We start from the raw sequence: 22310 nt of genomic DNA on the forward strand, positions 1-22310 counted from the left end.
GAGACATCCCAAAGAGTGGGTTCAAAGGTGAAAATAAAATAGTGGCAGATGAAAACTAGCTGGAGAACCCATGCAAGCAGACATCCTTGAGAATTTCTTCCGGTGTACCTTATAAAATAAATGACTGTAATTTCAAACACATGTCACAATTCAAATTCTTGGCACTTGCTCTTTTAAAGCACTAAGATGATATGTGGTGTTCCCACCATAATGAATGCTATTTCATTTCCCCCCCCTTGAAATGAGAGTATTGGGTTACAAGTACTGGGGAACAGATTTGTCCCTTTAACTCGAAAGCTTCCTGGTTGAGACTTACTGTCCTAAGAGAGCTGCTGTCTTCTGTCCAGACAAGCGACACTCACCTACAACTCTCGCTCAGCCTCCTTTTTCTGACTTTCTACAGTTTATACATCAGTGGACACATTTTTTTTTTGTTTTTCATTAAAATATGTTTTCATTTGTAATTTAAAAATACATTCGCTGGAAAAAGAGAATCTGATTCTAGAAATCAGATCATTTTCACTCATGTTGATTTTAGGATACAAGTTTCATCTTATTTTAAAACTTTCTCCTTAAATTTTAACTTTTTCATTCATCAATCATATTTTCAAGGCGTATCATATTTTCAGCTGTCTCCGTTGAAAAGGAGCTTGCAGCTTATATAAAATACTAAGAAAGAAATTAGTATTTCTATACATAATAGCGTTTAGTTTTGTGACCCATCTCTGCTGATTAACAGACATATTCCGAGGGAAAAATCCAATTCAAAGAGAAACAGAGCTCTCCAGGAGATCTGTGCTACCAATAGATCTGTGTTATAAAATTTTGGTTTCAAGGCAAGCTGCAGCTTTGTGTAACGATTAAGAGCATAGGCACTGGAGTCAGACAAACCTGGACCTAAGTCTGCCCAAGTCTGGCTGCTGTACTGTGTGTCTTTGAAAGAAACAGTTGACCTCTCTGACTAAAGTTGCCTCTTCTGTAGCCCAGGGTGGTACGGCCACCTCATAGGGCTTTAGGGAAGGTTAAATAAGATAAAGTTTTGCACGCTGTGTGGCACACCGCAAGGCCTACGTAAAGGTACCCAGAAACAAAGAAATAATGTGAGCTCCCATCAGCATCATCTCTAGTTCAATTTTAACAAACTTCAGGGAGGTGAGTTAAGGTGTCTGTTTTGGAAGAGGTCATTCAGGGAAAATAAGAGAGACTCAGATGCATTCATATTTTCCATGGTTCATTCTATGACCTGGATTCACTTCGCCTCTGGTTATACAACAATTTTTTTCTCTTCTGAATTATACAACAATTCTGAGCTACCTGTTTGTGGAATCTTGAAAAGTGCCTGCAGCCATTCCCAGATTACCTGCCCGTTAGATAAACAGTGGAGAGGTAACTTCAAGAGAAAAGTAGGGTCTGAGCTGAGAGGCAAGCAGTGAGTGCGGGCTGTGGGCCCTCTGCGCTCCCTGCGTCTGAACCTGCTGCATGTAGCTTCGAAGCATCGCAGCCTGAATTTCCTCCAAGTAAAGGAATCAGTCTTACTTGATGGTCTCCGTTGTCCTTCCAGCTGCCACCAACTAACACTTCCTTTCACACTCCCACCTACAAGCATCTCTTCTAACTACTTCCACTTTCTTCCATGACTCCTAAGTGGTCTCTGCAATAATTATAAGGAAATGGCTATCCAGTTTTAAAAAAATGTCCACCTCTATATAAAGATGAATAATCAGAATAGGGAAAGCCACCGGAGCTCTCTTGTATACTCTTCTGCCCTGAATATTTACCTTCATGTGAGTGTTGCTTGCAAAAGAGAGAATAATATATATATATATTTGATCTTCAAGTAGGAAAATTCTTCACTACTGCCTTCAAGAGGTCCTTCAAGGTTAAGAACGGGGACTGTGTCATGTTGATCACTGTCTCCCTGTGGCATCTGGGCAATGCCTTGATGAACACTCCGTAAATGGCTGCTAAAATGAGTGAAAAATGCCGCATACTGCAGACACTTTCCTTTCCAATAATTTGAATAATATACAGAGGATGTATGAGTAGATGTAATTAGACAGATTCCAACAAACAGAAGAGGAAGCGTCACCTAATATTCGCTACACCGTAGTGAAAGTTACAGAGGATTTGGAGCAGTGAGCTTGCTAGCTAAAAAAAGCAGTATATTTTTTAATCTTCCTGATCTGTTGATTAAAGACAGAAAGACCTTAATTGATCAGATGGGCTATGAGAACGTAAGTGCCTAACACGTTACTTAGCAACTTAGAAAAATGTTAAGACCCCTTGTAAAATTTGTGTTCACCATCTTAGAAAGTCCGCTGCTATATTTCAGCCTGTATATTACTTTAGCCTGGAAGTCACTTGGTCTTAGCTAGGACACCGCATTAGTCTGGAAGCATCAGCACAGCCTCAATTTAAAAGCCTGCGATCAGCTATTTGCGTCCTAGGAGATAGGCCACAATGATTCATAAGTAACTGAATCAACCCTTTTTTGGTAATTTTAAGTATGAAAAACTTAACTAGCATTTTCCTTTTGTTCACACAGAGATGCATTAGTTTTTTTGCAAGGTGGCGTTAAATTTTAAATCTCTTAATTTGTTTCTTTTTACTAGTTTTTATCTTTAAAAGCAGCAGCAGAGTAAGTCTTTAAAGTATGTAAATCTGTGCCTCATTACGGTTCCACTACTTGTTGAGACATCACAGCTTGGAAAGGGCTTTCAAATTCACAAAGATTTGACCGCTAGTGTTACTGTAAGGGCTAAAATAGGAGCACTAGAATTGGATGAAATGATCATCGTAACTATATCTTCATTTTCCAGATTAGGAATTGACAGGGAAACCAAGTAATTCACAAACACAGGCAACAGTCTTAGCGAACTTTGCAGCCTCTCCTTTGGTACCACTGGGGCCGCAGTGCCACATTCTCTGAGCACATAAAAGAAACAGGCCAGCCAACCTTTCCCTTCTGTCCTGTTCACTTGGCATGACCATTACAGAACCGAGTGGCAAAGAAGGCTCCTGTTACCAAATGGCATCCATGATCTCAGGCCATCCAGACAAAAGGGAAGGCCTTGGCCTCACCTGTTCCTCTCATTGATGTGGAACTGACCACCTCATGGGGTAGGACGTGCAGTCCCTCATCTCGGCTTCGGGTCTCTAATTGTTACACCAGCAGCACGAGATAAATAAGCCTGAAACCCTTATACGAGTCGGATGTGATAGCCCCCGGTCTCCTGAGGACCTGCTTTCCTGTTATTTTTCCATTCATGCTGGGGCTCAGCAAGGGGAAAGCCTTCTGGTAACCACCCCTCATGCAATACTACCTTTAGGGAATGAACGGAAGGGCTGGATCATTTCACCCCTCGGAGGTATCTTAGAGATCGTCAAGCAGTTCTTCGTCCTGCTGCTAGCTAACGTTTCCTCTTCTTCTGCAGACCGCTAGCACCTTGGTTGTGGCCGACTCAAGGTTTTCTGGAATCTACAGTTGCATGGCTTCCAATAAAGTAGGGACTGTGGAAAGAAACATGAGCTTTTATATCACAGGTAAGCCAAACATCCAATCCTCACATAGACAGCCTGGTGGCCTCAGTCTCTCCCCATATCTTGTTTGTTTTTGGTGCCCTTAGAGCATGAGTTTTATTTTTAAAAGAATTCCATAGAATTGTCCCACTTTGAGTACCTTTATCCTTGCTCTCAGGAATATTCTGCAGTATCCCTGGATCCCCTAAGGAGTGAGTTCCTGGAACGCTCTTTCAGAGCCACTTGTGTGCGTCTCCCTCCCAGGCCGGACTGTGAACTTGGGATCTTCTCACGTTCATTTTTTAACTCCCTTCAGCACCAAGCGCAGGGTCCAGAACACAGCAGCTGTTCAATAACAAGCAAGGAAACCAATGATAATGCATGTGATGACATTTTTTTTTCTAACCAAGAAGCTAACTGTTTCACAATTTAAGTAATTTCAACTTTTTGGGAACGAGGCTCTCCTATAGAAATCTGAAACTGAGCTTTGCTGATGATAATTAATGTGCTATTTTGGAGGGAGCATTTAAGAACTTTTAGCCTTAAATATGATGTTCTCTGCAAATCTTAAAACCTCCGAGGTACACAAATGGTCCTCCCCATGTCCCTCCATGGGTACAGGAAGGAAGGAAGTAACTCAAAGTATAAAAACAATTGCCTGGCTCCACACTCCCCCAATTTTCTGAGGAAACCGGGCAGTTTGCCAGCTCTCTGGAAACTTCACAGTGCGTGGGGCAAGCTGTAGCAGTTGCCTAGAGTTCTCTAGAAATAGGTAGGTCTGGTTACAGATTGTCAGATCACAGGGAGTCTCTGGCAAGTCACCAACCCCAGCGAAGCTGCATTATAGGAGAAATCCTTGATTGAGTAGATTCTCACTGAATGTCAGAGTGGGAAGGCTATTCAGCAATGTAGCCCCCAGATTTTCCAAATGAGGAAATGGGACTTGGGGAGGTGAAGCGCAGCACAGCAGATTGGAGGGGAAATCGTCTTTGCATCCGTTCCAAGTAGGGAAAGTTCTTTTTGAGAGAAGATTCAGACAACAGTTTCACACATACTGGTTCTCTGATCAATCACAGATGATTTGGACTAATTAAGGCCAAAGGTTTGTATTGTCCTTTATGATGGGCTGGAAACAAGTTACTGTCCAGACCCACAGCTGCTGTAGGTATGATTTAGAGTACAAAACACTGAGCAATTCTTGTTCTGTTCTGAACACTTAACAAGTCTATACAAGTTTAATGAACACCAACTATTGAATAGTACAGTTTAACTCTGTACTGAGCACTGGAAGGGTTATCAGTGCTGCCCTGACTTCATAGGAAGACAGTTTTAACACTGAGCAAACAGAGAGATGTTACATTATATGTGTCTGAATATCAAAAGGTATGCAGAAGTAATACGACAGATGACTTTACCAGTACTAAGCCAATGCCCTCCAACAGAAATACAATGTAGGCCACATGTGGAATTCCAAATTTTCTAGTAACCACATTTTTAAAAAGAAAAAAAGTGAGATTAATTTTATTTAACCCAATACATCCAAAATATTATTTCAACATGTAATCAATATTTTTAAAAATATTACACTGCTTCAGTTTTTAAAATTTAAATGGATTGAATAAAATTCAGTTCTTCAGGCATACTAGCCACATTTTAAGTGCTCCATAGCCACATGTGGCCAGTGGGAGTGTATTGAACAGTGGAACTCCAGGCCTCTGAGAAGCAAGCAGGCCTGGAGGGGGGCCCTGGGGGAAAGGGTAGGAGAGGATTCGCCCAGGTAGGAAGAAGAGAACAGGCTTTACCCTGACGTTCCCGCGGCCACGGCGAGAGTACCTGTGGAGGCCCACAAACTGTACTTCTAACCACTTACAAGGTCTAAATCAAGTGAACAAGCTGTTAAATATGGGACTACTCAGAGTTGCACAGCAGAACATGGCAGTGCCTGGTGGTACAAATGGAGCTGCCCACCCGGCTCACCGCCTTCTCTTTTCAACCCCTGGCTCTGTCCCACACTGCCAGGGGCCGTGCACCCATACGTATGGTCTCCCCAGCCCGTACATCCAAATCCTGTCCACACCCCTCCCAGTCTTCCCTGGGGCCTGCAGGCGGGCACGCTGACAAGCAGTCTGACCTCAGGAGGACAGGCCAAGGGGAAAGGCAGACTGGAAGAGGGCTCGCATCATCTCTACAGGGAATGCTGGCATCCCAGGGGCTCGGAGTAAGACAGAGAAGTGCGGGTGGCACAAACTCTGAGTGGGCGTGCCCGCTTAGCCCCACAGACTGTTCACATTGTGGGGAGAGGTACCCCCGGAATAGAGCCATCTGAAGGCCCAGGCCAGGGAGCCCTCTTGCCTGGGTCTGATGGCAGTACTGGGGAGGGCGTACCAAAGTGGAAGGGAACTTAATGCTCATTTCCTTCCTATTCAGAGTCCCTGAGAAAGGTTAATTGATGCCCAGCATTAATTACAGCACCCACATCTGGTCCATTCTCCATTGAGTTTTCCATTCCAACCTCATGTATACACGGGGTATGGTTGCTGAAAGGACCCCAGCTGATAAAGCTGATCACCTGTTCAATTCAGACAGATTCTCTCCCACCTCCAACCACAATTACACAATTTATAACCATGGAATGGTGGAAAGCTTTTCTAGACCCCAAGATTGGCCCGTAGGAAGGTGTGATGAGGATTCAGTTTGAACATACCTCCTTAAAACTCATGTGTCCTCTAGAAATTCAAGAGCTTTCATCTTAAAACTGAGCATGAATTCAGCCACTCAAGCCCCACTGTCTGGAATGTAATTTCTCTGAATTCTTTTCTACTAGTCCCGAAAAGTTTTAGTTTTGATTGGTGATAACATCAATTTACTTACATTCATTTTTAATCTTTTTCTTACTAAAGTCTTTGTCAAGAGACTTGATTCTCACTAGAGATGAAATATACTCTTGGGAATGTTGCACCTTATGTGTCTATTTTCTGAAAAATGAATGCATATTTGTTCAGTGTTTATACTTGACCTAGTGTGGATAATGCTTTAAAAGATACTACGCCTAAAACATAGATGCTCTCAATCTAAAGACGTAGATTTGGATCTTCACTGGTCCTCTTTCCAATCACACTGCCCCTTCCTTCAAATATAATAACTCAGAGTAGGCTTCCAAACTGCTGAAAACTGGTTAGCTGTGGCCGTTAGAATCCCCCCCTGTCCACTCTGACCTGTGCCATTCACTTAAACATGGTATCTGCTTGAAACAAGCAAAACCTTCTAGTAACCACTTACTCTCCATTTAGAGAATGTTATTTCTATTTCTCAGGAGAAGTAAAGCCTTCTTTAGTTCCACCTGACAAATGAGATCCTTTCATTCTTTTAAGTTCCATGCTAGTCTCTCCCATGAACTTAATTCACACATTTGATCCAATCAAGAAAAAACGTTGATACGCACCTCTGCAAATAGATTACTCTTGCACCTGACCCTAGGGGTGACTGTGGCTTCTGAGCAAAGGTTGATCCTCCTCCATGACGCCTCACGCGACATCACGGAAGTGACAGGTGGTAAAAGGATGAGGACGACTGTGCAGTCTGCAGCAGATACTGAAGTGTGGGAAGATTTCTTGTTTTCACTTAGTTAGAAGGCAATTCTTTCTCGGGTCTGTTTTTGTACTCAGGCTAAAAAAAATCAACATGAATTAAGGGGAAAACTCCCTCTGGATTCATCAACTGGTTTTAGGACATTTTATTTATCATCTCCCATGGATCCAAAGAGAATACTAAAGGAGTCATACAGAGAAATAGATCATCATTGCTAAGAGGCTGTCTGATAACAGAAACCAACTTAGCTTCAGTAACAGTGTCCCCCGTACGAGAAACAGACCTCAAAACCCATTTGGTTCTGTTCTTTCCCTATGTGGGTTTTGTTGGAGTTTTTTTTCTGTTTTGTTGGCACTGAGCGTGACTGTGGGTGTGTCAGCAATTACTGAGGGTGAAACAGGAACAACGCTGCCTTATCTCCCAGGTTTCCCAATGTCACTAAATGCATTTTATTTTGAGATTCCTGGTGGTGCCTGGCAAAGATAAACAAAATCTTCCATCAGGAAACCTGTGAGCTATTTCCACAGGAAGTTTCAAATCACTAAAGTAAATAGAGACTGTACATGATCTGCACGGTGTTACTTCGGCTCACTTGGGCTCTAACTACCAGGATGAGACCTCATAAATGGAAAGTCTGTGGTCTGGTAAGAAGTGATTTGGTTGCAACCAGTGCCCAGGGCTCTGTTCTACTCTCTGTGTAAAAGTTGATGTTTTACTCTTCATGCTTGGAAAATGTCCCAAATTGTAAAAAGATGCTGAATTAGATGGGCTATTTCTGACACCTTATTGTTAGGTTAAAAATGACTGTCAGCGGCTTCTGCATCTTCTGGCACCTTCTTAGATTTTCATTTTAAAAGCAGGAAAGCCTCCGCCGGTCTCCTCTCTCTCCAACCCCTGACAGCTACATAAGCCACCATTACCCCCCAACTCCCAGGTTTCAAATGAATACTTTGGCATTTCTTCAGACGTGACACTTTATAATAAAGCCAAAGCCCAGAAAAATCAGAAAAACAAGCAAAGTGAGATTTAGGAAAGAGTTGATACAATATCTAATTTTGGACTATTGTCCCCTTAAGGTTTAAAGGTTTCTTTAGAGCTTTGTGTGTAACGGATAATAATAATAATAGCATAACATAGTGCTTTTCATCTTCAAAGTACTTTGTAAAATGTTGGCCCCAATTCTTTGCTCAAGTACAGATGTGCCACTAGTAACAAGCGTTTTGAGAGCAGTTCAGGGCCAGCAACCAATGAATTTTTTAAATCCTCTGGTGAGATGGTTCACAGTCAGACGAGAGCACTCGGTGCAAAAGGTCAGTGACAACTGGAGAAACTGAGGAAGGTAGGGAGACTGAAGTGCAGAGCTCATGAGGTGGAGAACAGGGCTTTAAAACACAGTCACTTTCATAAAACGCTTAATGTGTCATTGCAAGTAAATGTGATATTTAAAATCTGGTGCATTTCCCAATTAGTTGTCTGCATTTTCTGAAGAAATCTTTGTTCTTTGAAGTCTGAACAGAACAATCACCAAAGAAGGGCAACAGGAGTAAGTCACCTGGTTCTTCTCCGCCCCAACTGTGCCCGCAAAGGGCAGGGCAAGTCATGGAACAGCAGCAGGAGGCAGACACTCTCGAGCCAGTGGAGGGCGGTTAGGAAATAGGGGTTTTTACTGGAGAAGCTTAGGATTAAAGTGGCGTTGGCAGGCATGACTGAAAGTCTCCCGGCATGCACCTGAGGCTTGTTTTGGGTACGCTGAGCATTCTGAGGGAATGGACTTGGTTGGTGGATCCTCCACACTGCATCAGGTACCCTAAAATGAAAAGGGGTGTGCTCATCCTTTCAGTGCTGATGCTGAAAGAACGTGTGTAGGAACAGTTCCTAAGATCTCTGAACACTCACGATGAGATACTGTGTCAGTCTGAGACACTGATTCCTCTTCCAACTCAAGTTCTCTATTCTCATTTTATAGATGTGCCAAATGGGTTTCATGTTACCTTGGAAAAAATGCCTACCGAGGGAGAGGACCTGAAACTGTCTTGCACGGTGAACAAGTTCTTGTACAGAGACATTACTTGGATCTTGCTGCGGACAGTGAACAACCGAACAATGCACCACAGTATCAGCAAGCAAAACACGGCCGTCACGAAAGAGTACTCCGTTACCCTCAACCTGACCATCAAGAACGCCTCGCGGGAAGACTCAGGCACCTACGCCTGCAGAGCCAGGAACATAGACACAGGGGAAGAAATCCTTCAGAAGAAAGAAGTGACCATTAGAGGTGAGCACTGCAACAAAAAGGCTGTTTTCTCTCGGATCTCCAAATTTAAAAGCACAAGGAATGATTGTACCACACCAGATAATGTAAAACATTAAAGGACTCATTGAAAAGTAACAGTTGTCTCATATCATCTTGATTTATTGTCACTGTTGCTAACTTTCCGGCTCAGAGGACATGCTCCTCCCAAAATGAGTTTGGAGATAATAGGAGTCATAATGAGACCCCCCCGAGGCCCCGCTCTGGGCCCCGGGCAGGCCGAGGGCTCCGCCCTCCGGGGCCCACGTGGTGCGCGTTTGCGTTTGGATTTGGAGGATCCCTGCGGTGTGCTCTCTGTGTTCTCTGCTCTTTGCTGTCTTCTCCTGCCTGATAAACAACAGCCTGGGACTGATCCTTTCCTTGCATTTTGATGCCAACCTCTTCTTGTCTGTTAAGTTCCGAAGCTGCACAAACTGAACAAGTTAAAGCGGGTTTCTGCCCAAGACGGACATGAGTTAAGTTAATTTTCCAGCTCAGAATGAGCACGGTTGAATCTGAGATCCTGTCGGACCGCTGCCTGATTTTATTTTGTACTATTTCATCTGCTCTTGATTTGTAAATAACACCTGAATAACAAGTTATAATGCTTATTTATTTGAAAATGCTTTTTCTTTTTTCTTTCTTGTATGAAGCACGTGAATCTTAAACTGGAGCTTCTAAAATGGGCCCCAGGGGTGTAAGATGGTATAATTCAGAGGTGTGAAAGCTGTGTCACAGGATGAATGATGTAAGTCCACCCGAACGAAGCCCAATCCCCCTCTCAGGCCATTCCAGATAGCTAGAGCCGACTCGGTCCGGCGAGGGCTCTCTTCGCTGCCTCTGGGCGGGCTCTACCACTGCTGGCAGCACCTGAGACAAAGCGGATCACACGGTCATTTTAAATGGAATTGTCCCCCGGTTATTCTTTTAAAGAACTGTATCCTCTTTAATTGATGGCATTCGAAGGTATAAACGCAATCAATTTATCAAGGAAATAAAGGCTATTGTGACCAGAGGTTTAATGCATTGTTCTAAATGTAAATATACAAGCTGCCCATTTAAAAAAAAGCTTCACTTTCCCCATAAGCACATGCTAATAGGATTTTTTAAGGGGATTAAGACATGGCAAAACTACAGAAGCAGAATCGGCCATTCAAAAATATATACCATTTCTAAATCAAGAGAGATCGTTCTCTCTTACTTGAAGCTTGCATTTGAGGGGAAAGTGACTTTTTCACCAATTTAATGTGCATTGTTCTCTTGTTTTCATTTATGATTGATCATGACATGTGACTTGCATAAACTATTGGAAAACAATCTGTAATGACCGAAATAGCCGCGGCTGGGAATGCAGTGGCTGGGCAGTTTAATAGGAGGTGACGATGTGACAGCTTCTCAGGCTTGGGAACTCAACAGACTGTTTCCTCCTTTAGGTAACAGACTGTGTCCCACGGCTAAACTTGTCTTTCACGTGGGAATTGCTTTTGTCAAGTGTGAAAGAGTAAACAATAGCATTTCCCCCACATGCCAGTTTTATGGAGCCCCAAATGCTCTGAAAACAATTAGTAACCTGGAAGCTGTCAGCCCAAAGGAAAGAAAAATCAATTGTATCTTGAAATTTTACCTATGGCTCTTTTGCCTGGGGTCTTTGTTCATTATTAGTCAGTTGTGTTCCTTCAGGAAGCAATACCTTCGTACCACAAAACTCGGGGGGCCTCCATTTTTACTAAAGCTGTAAAAGCAAATGGAATGGTTCAGGGATTGCTTCTGAAAAAATGCTCAGTGGACATGCAGAATCTATCATTTCCTTCCCCTTAAAATTACAATTGCAACTTGTGTGGGGAGGGGAAGGCTGTTAGTATTTACAGATGATTATAAGTACTTCCAAGAGATGGTTTTAAGAGTTCCATAGAGTAAGTACTTGTTCACTGTGTAATCAATCCTTACAGAGAGTTTCAAAAAGAAAAGAACAACTTGATTGGTTTGGGTTTTTATTAGTTACTCTCGGGTGCGGAGGTAAGGGGAGGATAATGGGTAATGAGAGAGCGAGATTACTGTGGCCAGTGACTGCAATGGAGCAGAGGGCACGAGGCTGGCTCCTTAGTCCCCACTCCAAGTGGAGAACAGAAATTATGTATTTATGGGACCTGGCAGATCTCTGGGGCTGTAACACTGAAAAGTAAAAGAACCTGGTGGGGAGCTATCTTTGGCTATTGATAACCAGCAGAAATATTCTGTTAATTCTGATTTTCTCAGTTTGAAGGGATCAGCTCCACTTTGTTAAATTTTGGAAAGCAGATACCTACTACCAGCAAATAACTTAGGTTTAGAATATGGGTTCAGTGTACCCTTTTTATTTAAAATGCCCAAACAGGTGACTCTAAAGTGGGAGTTGATCAAATGATTCCTTAGTTAATTGGCCATTTAGAAACTAGTCAAAAAATGAGACTTTTCACATAGGCAGAACATTGTCTCAGAAATGGGTACAAAGAAAACAATTGTCATACTGTATGTTTCAGACGTGTTTATATGAACTGTGTATTTAATAGAGTCCTGTTTGTCGTGCAGCCTTTTGCTGCTTCTCTTGACTTTGGGAGTTCTTCACGACATTGATGTTGAAATAAACCGTTCTCTTTTATAGAAGCGTTTATTTTCCAATACACCTGTTAGGGAAGCCAAATCTTGTTTGTGTTGACAATGTTACCATTTGTAGCTATGGAAATAATTTGGGTCTTGTAGGCCCTGTATTCAGATTTCCATTTTATAATAAGGCCTATGGGCAATGATAGATTATTATATCATATTTAATGCATGGGAAACAGTAAATGAGCTAAGGGAAGCTATTAAAAGTATAACTTAGTGAACTGGGTGTGAGTTTTCAATGAAACATGTCAAACTTGGCTTGCCACTGTAAAAGATACCACATAGTAATCTACTACTGTTCTTTATTATCTTGTCATGTTTCACTGTATGTTGGGGATTCTTACTGTGTAAAAATGCCAAAATTGTAATGGTCAAGCATAAAAAAGTTATCAAAATTGCAGATTTTGAAATATGGCTGCATTTTCAATTCAGAAAAGCTATTTGGCAGATTGTACAGAATACAGACTTAGAAATATTAAAATGGTTCTGCCTGGCGGGGCAAGACAGATTTCTAGGAATGTTAACTGAAACAGGCAAAAAGATCTTTCACACTTTGAAGATTTTCTAAATCAGAGCACTTCCTTCAACACTCTTTTTTTGCCTTCAGATTTCATGTTGTGTAAAATGAGAAAAGACTAGTGATGAGCAATGGAAATACAAATTCAATGAGAAATCTGTTTCTCCTAACAGATAGTAACCCTGCCATGTTACACTACGTCAACATGTTATAATAGTTATATGATAACACACTTTTTAACCTGAGATCTCTAAATTGCTTTAATGAATGTTAATCCTGAGAGTTTCCCTGCAGGAGTAAAAAGAGAAAGGTTTTGGGACTCGGTAGAATCCTGCAGAGACACGGAATCAAAGCCATTTCAGTGTGTCATCTCTTATTGCACTGTAACCACTCTTAAGCCGTATTCACAGTTTTAGTTCAATAAGATGAGGAAATCAAAAATGGTCAGAGAAAGCTCATACTGTTTAATTGAAACCAGTGACATAGAATGTGTAAGTTATGTCAAAACTCTTCTGATTTCTGTTCCAGGATTTGCAACTAGGTGGGGGGAAAGGATGATTTGGGAGGGTGGGAAAGAGATGAGGAGTCACCTTTATTCCTCTACCTTGGAAGCTTGAGCCCCGTCTAACTAGAATGTATACGCATCAGCAGGGCTGACCGACTACTTCATTAAATAGAGACACTGTGCCTATCGGGGTTCTTGGGGGTACTGCCATTCCTATGTGGGATTTTAATGTTGTAATGTATTGCATCCTAATGTATTAAATTCATGTTGTTGTACTATATTGGTTGGCATTTTATTAAAATAAATTGTATCATATTTGTATGTTCCAAGAGAAAATAATATAAAATACAATATTTGTACTATTATATAGTGCAAAAACTACAAATCTGTGCCTCTGCCTCTTGAATGAATCTTTTGGTTGCTTGCGTTTGGGAAGGGAATGGAGGAAGGAAGTCAATAAAGCTTTCAAAGTTCAAGAAATTCTCCTGTTTGGTCTGCTGCCTTACAATGCAGGTTCCTGACAGCCGGGTAATGCAAACATGCCCTCACAAACACATCACTAAAAATACATACGGAATTATTTAGCTCACCACTACAATACCATCTATTTATGTAAAAACTCATTACAAGTCTATTTCCAAAATCATGTGTTTCCTTTTTAGTTTCTGCAATATCACGCGAAATCTCTAGGTTCTAGAAAAGCTTCTTTCAAAAAAAGGAAGAAAACTAGTTGGCCGGGCCAAAATCTTGAGATTGAAATCTCGCAATATACAGATACTCTGCATTCTAACAAACCTCAATTTACTGTAGCAATTTAATAAAGAGGAAACAGGTTCAAAGCAGAGAGCTCTAGGGAACAAAATACGAATGAAACTTTACAGTTGAGTTCTGCTGTTTCTACAGATATTTAAAATGTTGATATGCATATACAATAAGAGAATAAGCCTGATGAGTAATCAAATCCCCTTTCTTTATTTGCTAGATCCGGAAGCACCGTCCCTTCTGCGGAACCTCAGCGATCACACGGTGGCTGTCAGCAGCTCCACCACTTTAGACTGCCACGCCAGCGGGGTCCCAGAGCCTCAGATAACCTGGTTTAAAAACAACCACAAAATACAGCAAGAACCCGGTAAGAGATTTTCTTCCTTGGGTTTACTCTTTGTCAGCATCCCCTTCTTCCCCTGACATTCCTACCACCAACTTCCAGGACATCCGGACCACTCGCTGAGAGAGCTGCAAAAACCTGGGCTCTGGGTCATGCTCACATCCCTTCAAATGAGCATGACCGGAGCCAGCTCCTGTGCAGACCATACTACTGACCCTGTAGAAAGACCCTTGCAGAACCTGCTGTAAACTGCATTCAGGAAGAAATCATAAGAGCCACTTAGGAAATGTTTCAGCTCACCTTGACAACAGGGCGAGTGACAAGTTAGTCCCAGGAGGCTTGAGGTAGAGCAAAGCTTCGGTCACCTATCACGTATGAAGTTCAGAGGAGGTTTATAATTTTAACTCACCTACACCAATTTTAATGATTTGGCAAAAGGAAGGCTATTTTAAATTGCATTTTATAATACTGGTAAAAAAATTAATGGCTATGTGTTAACTGTCTTAAGGCAAAAAATATATTTAAAAATAACTAGACTTAAAACAGTAAGTAAACTCCATTACCTGCATCATAATTCTATGGTTAATTAAGATTAAAATAAACGTACTTAAAATTCTGATTAAGTACATATTTAAAAAATAAAATTGCCATTTATTTGCAATATTCCAACAATGTGAATCAAAGAACTGGCAATAAGGGGTGGTCTGGAGTGGTCCTTAAACGTGAGTCCTCTACGCAAAATGAAATCCCTATCTGAGTGTAATGCTCAGAAAAAGGTTGTGGTATAACATCTCTAATTTTAAGGTATCTACTATGAAAGGCCCTACACTAAGCAGGTCCAAAAACAGCTCACTTCACATCCTCTGCTACTGACATATACTTCCTCATCCAAACTAGAGGTGGTGAGGACCTACTTCTCTAATCAGTCACCAGGCTGAGCCGATTGTACCGAATACTAAACGTTTTTCAAAGCCATCCTTTCCTCTGCTTTCCTACTATTACTCTTTTGGTTCAGGTGCTCATTATGTAGCCCCTGAACAGCTGCAGTGGTCTCTGAACTGCCCCCCTCCCCACCTCATTTCTCTCTTTGCATCTGTTTTCTACACAGCTGTATAAAATGCAGCTGTGAACATGTCACTTCCTGTTTCAAGTCTTCTGTTGTCCGCATCACAGGAGCAAGTTTAAGCATCTGACAGAGAAGGCACCTACAGCTGGCCCTGCCTGCCCCTACAACTCCAGGCTCACTCTCCCCTGCCTTGAGCTTTACATTCTAGCTATTACCAAACTCTAGCAGATCACTGCACATGTTACACTGCTTCAAACACCCAGGCTTTGGCTGTCATTCTGTTCCCTCTGCCTAGAGCACCTTCACTTCCTCTAATGCCTACCCATTCCCTAAGACCCAGATTGGGTGTTCTCCCTCCAGAAAGCCTTATCAACTCCTGTGAAGAGGTGGCAGGTCTTCCATGAGCCTTTATTATTGATAAATATCTCTACTCTCTCTTACTGAGTTGTTTTATAATCATCAATTCATTATGTGTCCATTATCTTTGCATATTTCTGCTGCCATCACCCTATATTGTCTCATCAGTTCATGTGTGTGCTCTGTTACTGTATGTGTATCATCATATCATGCCCTCATTCTCAGGGAAGCATATCTTTGTCTCATTTGTATCTTACTTGTCTTTTTATCCTCAGAATCTGGCATAATATTTGGCAATCAATGAGTCTATCATTGGTTCATTCATTCAGGAGTGGTTTTCAGAAAATCTTACTCTATCCTTAGCAAGTTCATTTGGTAGCACAAATGCCTAGACTTGGAGGGAGGGGATATGCCATAGAATTTTTAAAGTTAAGGGACCTTTGGATCATCTTTAGTCCTATTTGTAAAACAGAAAATTTAGGCCCAAAGAGGTAAAGTGATTTGCCCAAGATGACACACTGTTAAGATGGGTAGTTTCTTAGAAGACTAATCCCTTGAGGTATTCTACCAAAATAAGAGGATGACTGAATACATGAATAAATAAATAGCCCATGAAACAATGCCTGGAATACTCTCCTCTTAGCAGTATCAGACTTCACATTAGTGTACTGAAGACCAAAGAAGTCCTGTACTAAAGGTGTCGGCTAAACTATGGACTATGGTTTTAAGTCCTGTATTCCCCAAATTTACTTGATTACAAAATGTATTTTATGAAATGTTAATGTGAGATGCTGCTGGTTCTCCGAAAGAAGTAAATTTGACTTAAGTTGTTTTCATACTTTGGATGTGGGTTGAAGAATTAGAATTGAGTCTCATTTTGAAAACTCAAGACCCTTCTGGAACTAGAGGATAGATAAGGCCAGAGATGTGCCAAGTCAGTTACTACAAATGGGAAAAGACTCCGAGGTGGTCGGGAGGACCTGAGGCCCCACATTGCCCTCACGGGTCAGAGAGTTTGGGCAACCCACTTGTCTGTACTCTCTGAGCCTCTAGTCCCTTATTTATAAATCGGATAACGCTGACCACACCAGAGATGGGGTGAGGCTTAAAAGAGTTAATACAACAAAGCTGGCCCAGAGTCCTGGCTTAGAATTTACTGACAAGTATCAGATAATTAATAAGTCAGCCCAAAAGTCAAATAACTCTAAATCCAATAAAGGTGTCTTCCTCCCTGCTTGCTTTAATCTTCTGAGAGCCAAAAGAAAGAATATCTAAAAGGAGTCTTATATAATGGCATTTAGAAATATCAATCTAATATGCTACTATTAGCATTTATTGAGTTCAACTATGTTAAGTTGCTTTTTTTCTCTCTCTCTTTCCTCCCTTTATTGACTCTTTAAAACTGCTATAGCCTTTGGAAAGGGATGTCTTATTTTTCTGGAAACTATCTCACACATGTATATAATACTTATAAAGCTGCAGAAGTAAGACCCCCATTTGAGGCAGTAAATTCAGCAGCCAGAATGCAAAATACTCCATGACTATGACCATTATATGTTCATGAATGTAGATGTCTTTTCTGGTTATTTCTTACAAGAAACCTTTAAGTAAAGATTACAGGGAACCAAAGTGATAATCCTTGACTGACTGGTTGTTCCAAAGCTGAAATGGAAAAATATCAAGATCGCAACTTGAAAAGGACTGCAAACTAGTTCACTATATACTAAAGCTTTGGAAAGCGAGACTGAGTTCTAAAACCCTGAGAATAAACTGTGCATCCTTTAGAGAGTTAAGATCCTTTTATATGAAGCCTGTCAACTCAAAAAGAATTTATATACTGAGAGTATGTTAGTGCCCTGGGATGACTGATAGGGTCCAGCCCATTATCATCGCTGTTTGTTAAATGATGACTTAATCTATTCAAAGAAAAATAAGAGAGAGGAAGCAGGGAACACATGAGAGCTCATGCTCTACACCGGGGTCCATAGAATGCCGCAGAGAGAACTGAATGAAGGGCGTGGAGCTTCTTGCTCCTCCTCATTTCCCATCAGGAAAACGCTGCCATGGGGCCCTGCTATTCTACAGAAGAAAGGCAATTTCAAGAAAGTGTTGGGAAAGTTGAGTGCAAACTCTTGGGCCAAAGGGCATCTAGCAGGAACAAAAGGGACCCTTAGCAGGCAGGCCCAGGACTGTGCGCACGGGGACGAGGCAGTCTGCACCGGGGCACCCTAGAAGCCGTGCCTCCCGAGCCCCCACGGGTGGGCTCTCTGTCAGCCCCACAGTGCCAGCCCAGCCCAGGCTGGCCAGGGCCTCGGTGCCCGGCCCCACTCTCCTAACTACAGTTCACCCCCACCACTCACTCCTGTACAGTGTTTGCTCTGCCCTTCTCCCCTCAGCCTCTGGGCCCCAGAACGGCTTTCCCCAGGGAACCTTTGTTCGCATCCTGGTACACAGTGACCTTTCCTCTTCTCTGATGTCGGGTTTATATTCCGTTCATGTCATAGAGCACATCACTGAGTGGTTCTCTGGTTTTATGTGTGCTTATTTTTAAAGGTTTTGAGGATAGATACAGTATCTTAATATGTCTTCCTTATTAATATCTCTGACCTTATAAAAGTAATAATAAAGATTGATGAGCATTCACCAGGTACCAAGGCACCTGTTAGGAGTTTTGCAAATATCTCATTTACTTCTTACGACTCTCATCAGAGGTAGGTACTATTATTAGGTGCATTTCACACAACTGACAAGCCCTACTAGAGGCCAGTACTATTCTACATACTCTACCAACATTAGTTTGTTTGCCCCTCATAACACTTCTCTGAGGTTTGTTCAATTACTATGCCTGTTCTGCAGGCTAAAGGATGAGGAAACAGACAGGAGAAATACTGGTTCTAGGTCGCAGAGTTAATGCATAGGTTCGAAGGTTCAAGCCAGAAGAGTGAGTCTGGAGCCATGCTCTGTAACCGTGAGCATGCGGAGCTCAGCACAAGTTCACGTCCCTCACAAGAGAACAAATAGGCACTAGTTTTAAACGACCTCTTGGCATTAACAAACATGTATTTTAAACAATGAATATTTTATTTCTAACCCTTAAAGATTAAGCTTCCTAAAGACTATAGTTTATTTACATTTTTTACTTAAAAAATTTAAAGCACGTTGAAATATTTAAGGCAATTTTTAAAAAGGAGACATGTTGTATACAAAATGAAAATCATTTGACTAGTTACTTGTAAGTTTTCAATCCAGGTGTATTCTTGAGATTTAAAAGGTCCAGAATTCATTCCGTATCAGCCCAACACTCTTGTACTCATTCAGCAAACATTTATAAGGCACTACTTTGAGTTTGGTGCTGTGTTAGGCTCTGCATATGCAGCAGGGAGCAGGAAAACTAACATCTGAATAACCAAATATCTAAATTAATGAATTGGAATATGTGTGTAAACATTGAACACAGGTTCTCCAAGCAGCAACCACACATCACTCACTATCATCATGTCAATTGAGCAGCAGAATTAACTTGTCTAAAAGTGGAAAAAGGTGAATAAATGGGATGAGTGTAAACTATTGTGGCTCAGTCACAGGATTAAAGTATTTTAACCATATTAGATAATTCAAAAAATACAGCCTTTGTGCTTTTCCTACTTTGATGCATGCCTACATACAGTACAACAGGTTCTCAGCCATTCATTGCTAGCTGAATACACAGAATGGAAGAGAGAGAAAGAGGAAAAAAAACAAAATACGCACAAAGTAATCAAGGTATGATAACTTCCAAATTAGAGTGGCGTAAAGAAGCAACTGGGAACTGTCAGCAGGGACTGGTAAGGAGCCAAGTGTTGAAAGAGGAAAGTAACTTGAGACATTTTACTTTGAAGGGACAAGTGATAAGAGGACCGCTAAAGTGCGTACAGATAAAGGACCAGACATGAAAAGAAAACCCAGTGAAAGCACCAGTACCATGAAGGCACCGCCTAAGAGCTCTAAGTTGGAGATGAGTTCTCTTTGGCAGTGGCTACTTTGAGTGTGATTTGATTCTTAGGGGTATAGAGACAGCAAAGCTCCTTTAAGAAACATTGATCTCTGCTAGGCTAAAAATCCAAAGTCTTCTCCAAGACTTGGAACAACATCAACTTCACCCTGGAGAAGGCACAACTCCTCCGAGTGTCTTATTCTTCTCCAGTCACCTGCCGCAAGGGACTGGCAGTTCCTCCAAAATGATCAAAAAGACACCTTTTTACCTCACCCTCTTCCAGATTCTCCAGTGAGGTCCTAAAAATGTTTAAAGCATGGGGCTGTTGACAACTGACTTCATGGTGGGACTAAGGCAGCAAGACATGTTTGCAAAGCAGATCTGGCCAAAGGCCTATCTACCCAGCTTAGTTTTATACTGAAAATAGCACAAACCGTCTCACCAAAGACTGTGCAGGGAAAATGGGGTTTCTGAAAATGTCTTTAAAATGCTGGAAAAAGTAATAAACTCTCCTCTGAAAATAAGAGAACAGAAGGCAATATTGATCTGAGATGTTTTAGTAAAGCCTGGCTGAACTGAGAAACCATCATCGAACTATTATTTAAACTGAATTTCTATGACAGCAGAACATTTTCAGAATATTTTAAGATTAAAGCAGTAGAATTGGAACAACAAATAATTTAGATAAAATATATTCTGTCTTAGATTGAGGGTGGAACAGAAGAGAATCACTCTAACCCACTGACCAACATTCCTTCTATAATGAACTCTTGATCCCTAGGGTCACTTACCTAACAAGCTAAAAGAGACATCTTTCCTGTCGCCGCTCTATCACTGACACCAAATATCTGCACCCATAAGCACATACTCAGATCAAGGTGAGCTTCTGTCCTACTACCTGGGGGCACAGAATTACATGTGAAGTGTACAGTGGTTTTCATAGATCTAGGAAAGATCTTAAATAAGGTAGAAGAGAGAGATGAATGAAGACGTCTATGCTTAGGGATGATAAACTGACTGTCTCTTTCCCTCAGGCTATTAGAATCAGCAGCTCTGCTTGATTTCTTACCAATAATAAACTACAGAAAAGTCAGTTATTTTTGCAAAATTTGACTAGTGATTGCCTTTCCTTTCCCATGAAATCTACCCTTAAGGTACCTAATGAGTTAAGAAATATTGCAGAAAGAAAGACTGCAGGTACACATGGGGCCATGGATGGGAAGGGGAGCTGGCTGCTCTATCACGCCAGAGAGCCCGTCAGTCTGCTGATGTGACTGGCTAAGCAACTGTTCCTATTGTTTCTTCCCTCCAAGAGGCATCTTTAAGGGAGTCTCTGTACAAAGAAGGGCCAACCTTCTCTAGTGGCTATGCCGGTAGCTCTCCTCCCTTGCCGGAATCTCCTAACAAGTTCTCAAGGTTTATGTCTTACTCGGAAAACAATATAAGCATGAGGGGCATCCTGAACTGAGCTAAGGCTCAGCGCTCTCCTAAGGATAAACTGCTACTTAGAAAGTGAGGAGAAAGGAGTAGAGCACCTGCAGGCAAACCATTTCGGCACTGCCAGAATTCAGGCTACAAGCCCGACCCCAGGCGAAAGAGGAGCCCTGGCTTCAATCACAACCCTAACGTGGTGAAAAAAAATGTTATTTTATGCACTTTTTGCAATTCTGCCATTACTTGTTAATGCTTAGCTGATTCACTGAGACCGACAAGTACAGCTTTAGAGTTTTATGGTTTGTATCCAGAAAAATAAAGTAACCTAGGAGTAGAGGCCCATTTAATATTGGAAATCAACAAAAATGATTCATAGAGAATCTATCTTAACCCCCAAATCTCTCTTTATTGTCAAGTTCCAGCTTACTTCCATTTTGCACATACATGCACACCTAGCATCATATTCTATATCCAAGCACTTTGACCAAAGAAAATTTCTCAGTTACATTTTCCAGCATAGCTTCCTCATCCCCATTCAGCCCAGAAAAGCCTCCGGCCAGCTGTGAGCCAGGGCAAGACCCCACTGAGGGGTCACACATTAGCCCGCACAAACCCATCCATATAAACAGCAGGACCCCCTCTAGTGCTTTCTGTTTGGTTGTGCGCCTTTTTAAAAGTCCTCTTGAATTTTCAAATGCAAAAATGTAGAACATAAGAAACGTGGATATTTTTAGAAAGAGCCCTTCCCCCTATTTTTTTCTCCACTGTGGCAAAATAGACACAACATAAGTATTACTATTTCAACTAACATTTAAAGTGTACAATTCAGTGACAGTAAGTATATTCATACTGTTGTGCAATCCTCACCACTATCTAGTTTCAGAACTTCTTCATCATCTCAAACGGAAACCTCATACCCATTAAAGTTTCTCCCTTTTGACTGTGAATTAACCTCCTCTTTTGATTTTTTTCTGTGACCTCTTGCAACACATGGAACTGTAGTCTGGGGATGGCCAAGATCAGCAGCTTGTTTTGTCTGAAGCACAATGTTTGAGGGACCAGTAACAGAGAAAAAGAAATGGGTAATGAAGAAAAACGAAAAGAAGAGAAACAAGGAAATACGGGGATCTGATGGGGAGGACAGGGTAGACTCTCCAGTCACCCCAGAGACCTCAGGGACTGCACCCTATCCCAAGTCACTAACCCCAAAACTAAGAGCCACTGTCTGGGCTCTTAGAGTGGGAGGCGGCCCCAATCCCCAATCCTGCTTCCACTGAAGACTGGGTGACTAAACGAGAAAACTCAAATGCTAC

General features: G+C 41.6%; 1 protein-coding gene across 3 annotated transcripts in view; it reads left to right on the top strand.

The window, feature by feature from the left end:
• FLT1 (fms related receptor tyrosine kinase 1) overlaps positions 1-22310 on the top strand; it is a 173411-nt gene that overhangs the window by 83749 nt on the left and 67352 nt on the right. For 2 of the 3 annotated variants that reach the window (XM_036917340.2, XM_036917341.2), the window contains exons 12-14: positions 3435-3543; positions 9074-9382; positions 14045-14191. In XM_036917340.2, coding sequence (XP_036773235.2) covers positions 3435-3543; positions 9074-9382; positions 14045-14191 — 565 coding nt within the window. Of the gene's footprint in view, positions 1-3434; positions 3544-9073; positions 9383-14044; positions 14192-14269; positions 14686-22310 lie in introns of those variants that run through there. The other variant, XM_036917342.2, reaches the window with a different exon arrangement.

Source organism: Manis pentadactyla, chromosome 2 (assembly GCF_030020395.1).
Source record: "Manis pentadactyla isolate mManPen7 chromosome 2, mManPen7.hap1, whole genome shotgun sequence".
NCBI lineage: Eukaryota > Metazoa > Chordata > Mammalia > Pholidota > Manidae > Manis > Manis pentadactyla.